The following is a 12,439-nucleotide window of genomic DNA, read 5'->3' as shown; positions in this document are numbered from 1 at the left end:
GCATCTCGGTTATCCGGCTCTCCAAAGGGGGAATCAGGAAGTTGGCAGAGATCAGATATAGTTTCACCCTGGATGAAGCTGCGGTTTTTTTTTTCTAATCTTGTTAAATTAGAAAACGCCTTCCTTTGCCACTGCTTAGAAATATTGTATTTTCTCTCTGCTGCCGTGTTCTCTTTCTGACAATATGGGGGAGACACTCGGCCTTTGAATTGGGAGGGGTGGGGACTTGAAAAAGATTTCTTGAACTCCCAGGTCACACACACACACACACACACGACTTCCCGAATTGTACGGTCATTCCAAAAAAGGGGGTTGTATGGACCTCGAGGGCCGGGAACTGCCACCCTGCCACCTATTTTTTTATGATGCTACAAGCGTCTCACTCATATTGCTCTTCCTTTTCCAGCATGCAGAAGAGACCCCGCACCCAAAAACTACAAACACAGACACACACAGACACACACAGAAGTTCCCGAATTGTATGGTTGTTCCAAAAAAGGGGCTTGAAAGGACACCCTGTCACCTACTTTTTTATGACGCTACGAGTGTCTCACCCATGCTGCTCTTCCTTTTCCAGCATGCAGAAGAGACCCCGCACCCCAAAAGCTACACACACACACACACACACTCTCTCTCTCTCTCCAACCAGCCCCCCAAGGCAATATAGTTCAGGCTCTGCAGCGAAGCCCTTTTTAGAGGGTTGTATAAAACGACCTAAGGTGAAACTTCTAACCCGAATATCGTTTGCAAGGTCCCCCATACCGAACTAGCATCCTCCCCCGCCATGGTTTGCCCCGTAGACTGGAGTCCAAGCACGAGCCGAGCTGGATTATTTCAACAGGGAGCGGAAGGCCGTCCTCCCGTTTCCGGCTTCTTCTCAACTGGAAGGACTGTGCAAAGCAGGGGAGGAAGGCGAGAACTTCGAAAGAGGGGAGGGGGCTTTCTTGTTTTCAGGAGTTGCTCAAACCTGCTAAACGTCGGGCTGGCTTGATCTGCCGAGTTCTTTGGAGGCCACCTTCCTTCGCCCACACACCCCGCCATTTCTACTCCATCCCTGAGCTCTGCCCTCTTATTATCACCTTTCCACCAGGCGCCTGGAAAGCCTCTGCCCGTCTTCCGCTTTGCGCCTTCTCTCGCCGACGGCGCCCACGTTCCCCTTCCTTGTCACCCGGGGAGCTTCCTCCTGCAGCGGAGAGGCACTAAAATGGATAAGGTCCTTGATTTCGATGGTCTCCGCCAAGGCAGGGAGAGTCCTGCATTTCACGTTGGGACGGATGAGCTTGCGGCATTCCCTCTGGATCTCGCTGAAGGCCTCCAGCCCTCCGCGGTGGTTGGTTTCGAGGAATGGCGCCTCCTCGTCCAGGAAGGCGCTGTCGGAGAACCGCTTCCTCTTCTTCTTCCTCTTCCTGCTGAGCTCTCTCTCCTCTTCGCTGGACGGCCATTGGATTTGGGGCTCTTCGTACCAGAGCTTGCCGCCGGATCTCTTCAACCGTGTCTTAGGCTTCATTCCAGGGGAGCCGCAGCATTCCACGCCAGAGCAGAAGCTGCGCGTGCTACGTCTCTCCTCTTGGTCCTCACCGTCCACGTTCCGGACGCGGATCAAGAGTTCTTTGGCCTTCTGCTGGTGGGGAGGCCACATCTGGTAGCTGCCTTGGTAGCCTCCGTTCCTTTGCTCCGACGGGTTCCGGGGCTCGTTAAGCGCCTCACTGAAATACTCCGAATCGCTGCTGATCTCCTCCAGCAAGTCTTTCAGTTTATACATAGTGGGAGAGGACAACGCCACCAGTTCAGCGCTTTGTTCTTGGGGCATTTTCTGGTGAGCGGTATCGTTGCTTCCTGGCAGGGGACTACGCGAGCTGTCCGGCGGGGAGCCGACGCTCTCCTCCTCTTCCTCCAGGGAATCGTCCCATTCTCCTGGGTAACCTCCGCTAAACTCTCGGGGACCCGCCTGGCCTTCTGCAGGCTCAGACCTTCCGTCGATAATTTCCCAGGGGTCACCTTCATCGTCCTCTCGAGGCTCATATTCAGGGAGATCCGACCCTAAACTCTCTTCCGTCCAACAGTCTTCGTCTCTGTTCTTCAGTTTGACCCGGAAGCCGTCCCCGGAACACGACACCACCCTGTTCCACCAAGAGGCGTCCGACGGGCTTTGCGGGCTGGTGCAGATCCGTGCATAGCGGGGCGTTTGGTAGTAGTTCAGTAAATAATGTATGAATTCCTCCGTTTCGTAAACCTTTCGCTTCTTTGCCTGAGCTGCCTCGGGAGCCTCTGCAAAGGAGCCCAAGTGAGGTCTCAGGTAATCCCACCTGTCGGGGGACGACTCGATCGCTTGGCAGTCCTGAGTGACCGTCACTTGCAGGAAGCCAGCGGCGGGAAAGGGGTGGGCATCGTTCTCCGTTAGGTGGCTGGTGACGGCCCTGGAAGCGGGTTCGTTCGGAAGCGCTCTCCCCAAGGAAGGAGGGGAGGGAGGGAACTCTTCAGCCAGGAATGGTGCGTCTTTCTCTTCGTCGATCGCGACGTTTTCCAGCAGGGCAGAGGGACAGGTAGGTTGCGTCTCATCCTCCACTTCTGGATGTTCAAGGTGAGGCGCATCCATCTCTTCCTTGTGTGCGTCCTCTACGTGTGGGGTGGAGAAAGTCTTCTCCTGTTCGGGTTGAGACTCCGGAAAATGGGCCTCGGTTTGCCCAGAGGACAGCACAAAATTCTTGAAGAGAAACAGAAAGACAAACGGAATTACTGCACAACAAAGCAAAAGAAAATCCTAGCCCAGTCTAACAACGAAGATCTCGCATGCAATTTGCGTTTTGTCCACCTTGGTTAGATGGAGAACATCTACATCGTCTCATCTCTGGGTACTACTAAAAACTGGATCAATTTCACTGGCTCTCAACCCAAGGAAATGGGGGGAAATTGTATTGTTTGAAACTAGACAACTTGAGACTCGTTAGATCATTGTGTCAGCTCTGAGATTCAGCTGCCAAGTATGAAAAGGGGGATGGAGGAGTTGGAAAGTTCAAGGTTCTTTCGTATGTCACATTAAGAAATTCCAGCTGCAGTTAATTGGTTCTCGTGATTAACGAAGTGTCGAAGTGGGAGGAGAGAAGGTGGATTTTGTGCAAGGGCACGAAAATGACTTTCACTTTTGGAAATGCCTTACAAGTGCCAGAGCTGTTCCTAATAAATCAGTTGGAGATTGTATTGTCTTGGAGTGTCTGATTACCATGGATAATTTCTGGATGCCTAACACATTGTTTCAGAGATATCTTCGATAATGGTAGAGGTTCTAATCTACTTGGAAAGTTCTTTTTAAAAATTCCGGGAGATGCTCAGAGGAGTATCTGCCTTGAAGGTAGCCCTTGTTGAACCGTAGAGCACAATTCAACACATCAGGAGGTGACCACATGAAATGCTTTATGACAGTGATGGTGAACCTTTTTGTTGTGGTGTGCATTGCACCCACAATACAATGTGCCCTGCTCCCCCTGCGCATGTGCACACAACACCCCCGGCCCGCTCCTTATCTGCACTGCGCATGCGCGCGCCTCCCAACTTTTTCAGCCCGTTTGAGGCTGTTTTTGCCCTCCCGGAGGCTTGAGGGAAGCCTCTGCAGCCTCGGGAGGCCCAAAAAACGGGCCCGTTTCGGCATTTCCAGTATTTCCAGAAGGCCCATTTTTCGCGTGCCATAGGTTCGCCCTCAGGGCTTTATGATATTCTTATTGTGGTCATCAAATGCAGTACGATAATGTTGATGTCGTAAAACGTTTTGTAAAATTTGCCAAATTCCAGTTCCACGGGATTCATGGTTTTGCCTCTTGTTTCGCCCAGCTAAAGGTTACAGACATGAGAGTTTTAATAGTATTTCGATAATGGCCTAATACAACTCTTCTTCCTTCACCCTCTTTTGAGTGGAAAAGATACAATGCAATCTCTCTCTCTCTCTCTCTCTCCAATACTTTTAACAAAATCCAAATTACTCTGTTTGAGGAAACACATTCTTAGATTGATTGATTTCATCGTCTTCTTTTAATGACCCCGTCACCCTTTGCGGGGTGGAGTCTGGGCAACTGAATGGAGCAGAGTGTTTACTGGCTGGATGCCCTTCCTGTTGCCAGTGTGGAGTTGCATTCAGCAGATATATTCTCATGGTGCCCAGAGAGAGAAATATCTGCCTCTGCCTAGGATCAAACTCACAGCCTCCTGAGACGGGAGCTGCAACCTTTAGGCCACCGCACCGCTCTTCTTAGATTCTTTGATTGGATTGGATTTCTGTAGCCAGCCAATTCAACCTTGTGACCCTGGGCAGCTAAGATTATAAATCAATTAAAGCATTTTGAAGAAACAATTGGAGCATATTTAATGGATACGTAGATCAAACCATGTTTTAAGGCTCAATCGCTTAAAATTCATGAGCCTAAACTTCTGATCTCCCCCCCAGAAAAGAACGGGGAAAGACCAATAAACCCTTTGGAATATACGTTCACAAATATTCTTACTTTTATTTGGCTTAGCAGCGCTGTCAGGAGCCTGATGGACTCCACCCTTCTCTGGGCCAGGAGGTATTTCCTCTCCTCCCATTCAGGCAGGTCTGGGGAATTCAGTCTTTCTGCAGCTGTTGATTTCAGATGCTTCCTGGGGCGTTTCTCCTCTCGTTTTTTTTCTCGCCTTTTGATCTTAAACCTCCTCCTTCCTTCTCCGCTTTTCTTGTCCTCGTCATCCCGTCTTTTTCTAGGCGATAAGGACAACCGCTCAGAGGGATATACCTATCTGCGCGCACTTTGCAGGTCGTTAAAAAAAAAGAGTAAAACGAGCCCCCCCGTTGTGAAATCTAATTGCTACCGACATAAAAAAAAAAAAAGAAAAAAACGCCTTGCAGATTTCCAAGGAGATATAACACAAGCTGGAGAGAAATTTGAGCTGCTCCGTAGACAGCTGTGACACTCCTACCAGATTCAGATATTAGCAGATGTACACCAAGGCCATGCTGACGCTCCCAATTAAAGCTTTAATCCTTTCCAAGGACGTTTGAAATTTACCTCCTGTGTGGGATTCTTTAAAAAAAAAAAAAGTATCAGCTGTACATAGAGTCCTATCTCTCCAACTCAGAGGTCATGCTGCTCCTTTTTCTGTTATCTTAACTATTTCTAATCTTAACTTCTCGCCTCCAGGATGACTCCCTCACCCAAAGAACTGTAATTTTAAGGGCAACTGGCCTTGTAAACAGCTGAACTTTTTAAAGAGGAACGCAACGCTTGGTGTCACAACTCCCATATGCTTTGACTGGCAGGAAGAATCTGAGGGACGTCCTTGGAAACGTCTGCAGTAGAAGCCCTGAGGTTGCTTATCTTGTTTTTAGGGGAACAACAGGGTGCAAACAAAGCTCAGAAGGCAGCAGGGTCTAATCAGTGACAGAAAAAGAAGTCATTGGCCATCACAAATGGAGCAGGGATTTTTTTCCAAAAAGAAATCCGTGTGTTCGAAAGAAATTCCTGGCTGCCTCTGGGTGTGATTCCTAGTCTCTTGTCTCTTTTAAGCAGTGGGGGCAGATGTTCCTTCTACATCAAGGGTCTTCAAACTGGGCAAGTTTAAGACAAGTTGTGGCAATTGGTGGACTTCAAACTCCCAGAATCCCTGAGCTAACATGACTAGAGCAAGAATTCTGGGAGTTGGAAGTCCACAAGTCTTAAAGCTGTCAAGTTTGAAGAGCCCTGGTCTACATCTAGGGCAAGAGTCTTCAAACTTGGCAAGTTTAAGGCTTGTGGACTTCAAACTCCAAGAATCCCTGAGCTAACATGACTGGAGGAGGAATTCTGGGAGTTGGAAGTCCACAAGTCTTAAATCTGTCAAATTTGAAGACCCCTGGTCTACATCTACAGCATGGAGAAGGGTTGGGTTATTCTGGCCCTCCCACCACCACCTCTCAAATCTGTGGTTTCCCATTGCTTTTCTGAACTTCCCTCGCTTCCTTGTGATTCAGTGATACAGCAGACTAATACACATAGTCCTTGACTTATGGCCACAGTTGTAACTCGTGACAGTCCTTCATTGGGTCATCTAGCAGACTTGAGAAAACAGCATGTCTGTGGCTAAGTAAAGCGGTCTTTAAATGAGTTATGCCACAGTGGTGAAGCAAATACAACGTATTGATGTATTTATTTTTTTATTTATTCTCATGTTTCTTAATCGACTCTCGTCCTATAGCAGAGGTCTCCAAACTTGGCAATTTTAAGACTTGTGGATTTCAACTCCTAAAATTCTGGGTGTTGTTTTAAAGTCACCAAGTTTGGGCATCCCTGCCCTATAGTCTCGTTGTGTTGTTTTTTCCTATTTATTATTTTACTTCTGTTCTGTTTTACACTCCTTTTCTTCTTTTGAATTATTGTAAGGCGCTTAAGAGGGGCCCCACAGAGAGACAAGCGGCCGATAAATTTAACAAGTAATAATAATAGGTATTATTTTCTCAGCTTGGGAGACGCTGTTTAAATCTGTTATAATTTTGTACAAAGCGGTAAACGCTAAGCAATCACACGATCTGATTCAGCCCCAAGGAATAAAAGGCCTGCGTTGGATAATACTACAATGGCTGACTGGTTGGAAGGATGGGAACAGAAAACCCTGTAAGCACTGCATTTGTCGAGAGAGTTGCAAAGCTATTTTGGTCTGTAACATAACAACTTTTGTTCCAAACCCAACGGAGTGGGCGGAACCCTCCCTGCAGAATTAAAAAAAAAAATCAGCTAACAGAGCTCAGGTGTACTTATGTCTACAGGAACCCACTGGGAGAAGCACAGCAGACTGAGAAAACAACAGTATTATAAAATTACAAGCAGATATAACAGTCCACCCTGGATTTTAACAGATTAGAAGAGTTGGAAGGGACCTTGTAGGTCATCAGTCCAACCCGCCACCCAAGCATTTCTGACAAATGGCTATCCACTCTTGAAAGCCTCCAGTGATGAAGCTCCCACAAGTGCCTTAAGAGAATGGCAGCAACTGAGAAAGTGAACTATAAGTGAAACCAGCGATTATACCTATAATGTTGGGTTGCAACCTATTTGAAACTAGCTCTCAAATTATTACAGACTTTGAAATCTGTTCATTCAGACATAAGTCACAGGTCTAGGTACTCAACCCAGAATAGGAGCAGTTGACCAGCTGAGTTTACTTTTTGCCTTGACTAAGGGGATGTTTGGTTGCAACATTTGCCAGAACTTCTTAGGAAGTTAAAAAGTAGAAATAGTAAAAAATAACAACAACAACAACAATAATAATGCAGTGTGCACAAGGTAACACCCTCACTCAACTTTGATCTATTTAGTCCTCTATTTAGTACAAACTCTCACGATAAATAATATAGGTGGGATGGCGTGGAAAACATTTGCTGAAATCTCAGGAGGCGAGTAAGCGTCCTGAGTAAGATTTCCAGGAATTAGCAGTCTGTTTTTAACTAACATGATGGAATTGATCCTCTGTCTCTTTGCTAGCCGACCCAAAATAAGTGATGGAAAAACAGGACAACATAGACGTACAGGCTGCCAGAATTTCTGTCGGCATAGCACGGAGGCTGTTGAAATGAGCCACATCTCATGATAACGACCCGTTGTTAAGTGAATCAAAAGGTCATTAAGTTGGCTTTCCCCGTGGACTTGGCTGGGGAGATGACAAATGGCGATCTCACGTGATCCCAGGGATGTTGCAACCCTCATTGTAAATGCATGTGGGGGCTGGGGATCAGTCACATGTTTCGGTCTCATCGAAACTTCAAACGGTCACTAAACGAATAATTATAAGTCGAGGAGTGACCTGCATCTTCTTAGTCTAAGGAGACCACGATGCCCCACCCAAAAAAATATATATATCAATGCTCTTGGTCCACAGTTTGAAATGCAGGGAGGCCCAATGTGATTTGGGCCTTGTTGACCTGTAACCTGCTCGCTTCGGATTTCCACACATGCGTGTCTTAACTTAAAGAACGCTGAACGCGAACGATTGGATAACGAAAGGGAATGATTTGAGATCCTCACCTTTCTGTCCCTTTTCTTCCTCTGTTCTCCTCTCTCTTTCTCTCTCGCTCTAGGCCTTGGAGGGTTAACCTTTCTAAGGTTCTCTGTTTTATAGCATTCTCACTGAAATGATTAGTGGCGTCAGGCGTCACCTGTTTCGAAACAGCAACAAGAAAGTGCATGGCTAGTTCAAACAGACCACTAATATTTCTTCGATTTTTGCTCGGCTTTCCATCCCAATTATTCATTTATTTTATTTTTTGTATGTATATATGTATGTATGGGATGCAGGGGCTAAGACGCTGAGCTTGTCGATCAGAAAGGTCGGCGGTTCGGCGGTTCGAATCCCTAGCACTACGTAACGGAGTGAGCTCCTGTTCCTTGTCCCAGCTTCTGCCAATCTAGCAGTTTGAAAGCATGTAAACAAAATGCAAGTAGAAAAATAGGTAGCACTTTGGTGGGAAGGGACAGCGTTCCGTGCGCCTTCGAAGGCGTTTAGTCATGCCGGCCACATGACCACGGAGACGTCTTCGGACAGCGCTGGCTCTTCGGCTTTGTAACGGAGATGAGCAGCGCCCCCTAGAGCCGGAAACAATGAGCACTTATGTGCAAGGGGGAACCTTTACCTTTACACGTATGTGTGTATTTTAAAGAATTGCTTATTATTCCTAAGCAAAAGACTTGCGCTCTAGAACGAAATACAGAAATATGGGCGATATTGGCCCTTATAAAGCACGGGTAGTTTTTGATTTATGACCTGCCCATCAAGATGGTTCGCTCGGGGCGGTCTGAAATCTGGTCAACCCCGTGACTGACCCAAGGGCCATTTTTGAAGCGGGTGTTAAGCGAACACCAAAGGCGTTCAAGCAAACCCCTGCTTTGCTAACGGGCGCCGTTTTGGCAAAGATCTGGAAGTAAATCCTAGCTTTTGGCAAAACAGGCCTAAAACACGACTGTGAGGGAGCACAACACCACAGCATCAATGCAGCACAGACGATGAACCCTTGAAATGTGGTCACGTGACCACGGGAGAACTCCCGACCGTTGGAACTTCAAGCCCAATCGTAAGCACTGTTTCTCTCCTGGGAGGTCTGTTGTAACTTCGAACGGTCGCTGAGCAACCGATCGTAACTCGAGGATTGCCTATTCATTCAAGGAAAGCAGCACCAATCGTTGTCAGAAGCACATTCTGGACGGCTGCTGATGCGCCTCATAATTGCAGCCAAAGGTACAGGTCGTCCTCAACTTACAACCACAGCGGAGGCCCCAATTTCTTTTGCTAAGGGACACATGGGTTATGTGAGTTTCGCCCCGTTTGATCAACTTTCTTAAGCGAATCACCGGGCTTGCTCAATTAGTCACATGGTTGTTAAGTGAACCTGGATTCCCCCCGTCAATTTTGAGACCGTCATAAATATGAGTCGGGGGCCCGAGCAGTTGGAATTCTGATCACGTGACCACGGGGAGGCCGCAACAGTGTGAAACCTGGTCGTAACTTCCCCCTTTTTTTTTTCCAACGGCATTCACTTTGGAACGGTCACTAAACGAATCGCTGCAAGTCGAGAACTACCTGCCATGTGTAAGCATGACAGGAAGGTGACGGTGGCCTTGCAAAGACTGGTTTATGGGGGCGTGGAGTTTTATTTGGGGGGGTGGGGGATGGAAAAGCACCACGTCGGAAAGGAAACAAGAGCTGGTGAGCGTTTACCAATTCCAGACTCGGACCATCGCTATTTCTGGCCTAGTTTGGAGTTTCTTTTCTTTTCGTTTTGCAATCCTGGCTTTGAGACAGAGGTGGTCTTCAGCCGGTCTGGACCAGTTCTGGAGAACCCATATCAGAAATTTTGAGTAGTTCAGAAAACCGGCGAATCCCACCTCTGACTGGCCCCGCCCCCATCTATTCTCCGCCTCCCATTGAGTCCCAGCTGATCGGCTGGGTCTTCGTTGGTTGCCCTGCACAGGAGAACAGAGCTGGAAAGCAGGTTAGTGGGGTGGGGAGGGAAGGGGGATTTTGCAGTATCCTTCCCCTGCCACACCCACCAAGCAGAGGTGGGATTCAGCAGGTTCTGGCCAGTTCTGGAGAACTGGTAGTTGAAATTTTGAGTAGTTTGGAGAACCGGCAAATCCCACCTCTGACTGGCCCCGCCCCCTTCTATTCTCCGCCTCCCGAGTCCCAGCTGATTGGCTGGGTCTTCTTTGGTTGCCCTGCACAGGAGAACGGAGCTGGAAAGCAGGTTAGTGGGGTGGGGAGGGAATGGGGATTTTGCAGTAACCTTCCCCCTGGAGTGGGATGGAAATAGGGATATTACAGTATCCTTCCCCTGCCGTGCCCACCAAGCCACGCCCACCAAGCCACGCCCACCAAGCCACCACACCCTCCAAGCCACGCCCACCGAACCAGCACTCAACAATTTTCAATCCCACCGCTGCTTCGAGACCGTGGCCCCGCGGAGTGTGCGACGCCTCACCTTGATGTTGCACGCCAGGGCTTTGCCGTCATCGCCCTTGAGCATCAGCTTCATGCCCTTCAGGGTCTCCATGGCTCTGGCGAACGATTCGGGAGCCTGGTACTGGACGAAGGCCTCGAAGGACCTCATCCCACGGAAAGCAAAGTGGTTCCTGCTTCTGCCCACCGTTTCCTCCCGGTAGGGATCCAGCATGGGGATGTCGACGTTCCGGATCTCCCCGAAAGGGCCAAAGACCGTCCTCAGGACCTCCTCGCTGGGGGTCTCGCTGTCTGAACCTTTGGGGGCAAACCACTTGCAGGGAAGGCCTTCCAGGTGGATGCAGTCCGGAACTGCCTGGCTTTGCTCCTCCTCCGGCTGCTTTGGGGCCTTGGGTTGGGGCTCAGGTTCCTGAGTCGTTGGGCTGTCGGGAGGGGCTTCCGTAGCGACCACCTCCAGCTCTTCCTTAAACCCGTTCAGCTTGATCCGCTGGCCGTGGAGCTTCTCCTTCAGGAGGGAGACCAAGCGCTTGGTTTCGGCTTCCCCTTCGAACCGGACGAAGGTCTTGGTGCTCTTCGACACCTTCACGTTGCTGAACTGGTCCGGGGAGATCATGTTCTTCAGCTTGTCCATCACTTCCCACTTGGAGAAAGCCCGGGTCGATCCGGTGTGTTCCGGAAGCACCACGCTGATGGTCAGTTTCGCCACCGGCTTCAGGTAAAGCTGCTGGGAGGCGCACAGCTCCGTGGCCTCGGAGGGATCGCAGACGAGGGTGACCGTCATGGCGTCCGAATATCCTTCGGGAAAAACAATTCAAAGGCAACTTACGTGCGCCAAACGACACTCTTTCAACTTCTGGTCAAAGGGGCTTTAGGCCCGTCTACCCTTCAAGCCCAGAGGTGCTTTTTCAAGAGGCGACCGTACTTTCTGGTTTGTTTGTTCTTTTTTTTTTTCCGTTGAAGAGGTTTCGCTTCTCATCCCAGAAGCTTCTTCAGTTCTAGAAGAAGCTTCTTGGATGAGAAGCGAAACCTCTTCAAAGGGAAGGAAAAAAAAACCCAGAAAGTCCAGTTGCCTCTTGAAAAAGCCCCTTTGGAACAACCACAATTTGGATGACTGAGAATCTCTCTAGACAACTACCCTTCAAACCATCTGCCATCAGCCTGGTTCTGAATAGGCCATAGCCGGTAGTGAGCTGTGGCCCAGGAGTTGGAGATCCTTGATTTAAGGAATTATAAACAGACTTATATCTGAAAAGGTTTGTTCTGATGGAGGAGAATATTTGTAGCTCAGAGTTGAAAGGGGGAGATCCTTGGGGGCTCTCTGGCCTTGGTTGTCTCCTTGCAAATGCTTCATCACCAAGCTAGGTCACATCATCCCTGCTAGTACTTTAGTCCAGCACTGATGACGTTACCTAGTTTGATAATGAAACATCTGCAAGACAAGAGAACACCAAGCACCTCACTGAGTTTGTTGTGGTAGCCTAATTAGTTTTTATAAATTGTTGTTCAAGTGACCTCATTACAGTGGGATTTAATCCAATTTAAATTTGCATCTTTGTTCATTGCAATATCATGGTATCTATTTGTTTAAAACTCAGTGCAGTCACATTGTTTTTACTGTATTATAACAAGCAGAACTAATACGATCTTTAACTGAATTGGATACGAGAAGGACTTAAAATTATCAATCTAAAAATAAACCTTCAGCGAAAAAAGTGTCTACGGAAATTAAAAACAAGAGTCATTTGAATTGTTCTTCAGGAAGAAATAGACCATTCAAAATATCAAGAAAAAAAGAATGCCAATCAGGATCTGATCTGACAGATTCTAAGCTGTAGAATAAAAGAAGACACACATATTTAGACATATTTAGAATTCTGTTTACTTAGAAATTTCATCCACGTCTAATTATTTCACTATTAATAAAGGACAATTGGGGTTGTTTAGGATTGTTAATATTAAGACTTTTTTAAAAAAAATCTGCACCATTTAGTAA

The 12,439-nt window shown here is 47.9% G+C and overlaps 1 protein-coding gene across 11 annotated transcripts in view; it reads right to left on the bottom strand.

Moving 5' to 3' along the window:
* Positions 1-503: 503 nt before the first annotated feature.
* LOC113425590 (A-kinase anchor protein 17B) overlaps positions 504-12,439 on the bottom strand; it is an 18,175-nt gene continuing 6,239 nt past the window's right edge. For 8 of the 11 annotated variants that reach the window (XM_087972166.1, XM_087972164.1, XM_087972165.1 and 5 more), the window contains 4 exons: positions 10,469-11,241; positions 8,022-8,152; positions 4,494-4,725; positions 504-2,704 (listed from right to left, as the gene is read on the bottom strand). In XM_087972166.1, the coding sequence (XP_087828292.1) occupies positions 1,076-2,704; positions 4,494-4,725; positions 8,022-8,152; positions 10,469-11,227 (2,751 nt within the window). In that variant the 5' untranslated portion in view covers positions 11,228-11,241 and the 3' untranslated portion in view covers positions 504-1,075. Of the gene's footprint in view, positions 2,705-4,493; positions 4,726-8,021; positions 8,153-10,468; positions 12,276-12,439 lie in introns of all 11 variants that reach the window. The other 3 variants (XM_087972169.1, XM_087972167.1, XM_087972170.1) reach the window with 1 other exon arrangement.

This window comes from Notechis scutatus, chromosome 10 (assembly GCF_049901735.1).
Source record: "Notechis scutatus isolate UNSWTSFEM ecotype Mainland chromosome 10, rNotScu1.2, whole genome shotgun sequence".
Taxonomy (NCBI): domain Eukaryota; kingdom Metazoa; phylum Chordata; class Lepidosauria; order Squamata; family Elapidae; genus Notechis; species Notechis scutatus.
This window is presented reverse-complemented; position numbering and strand designations above follow the sequence as displayed.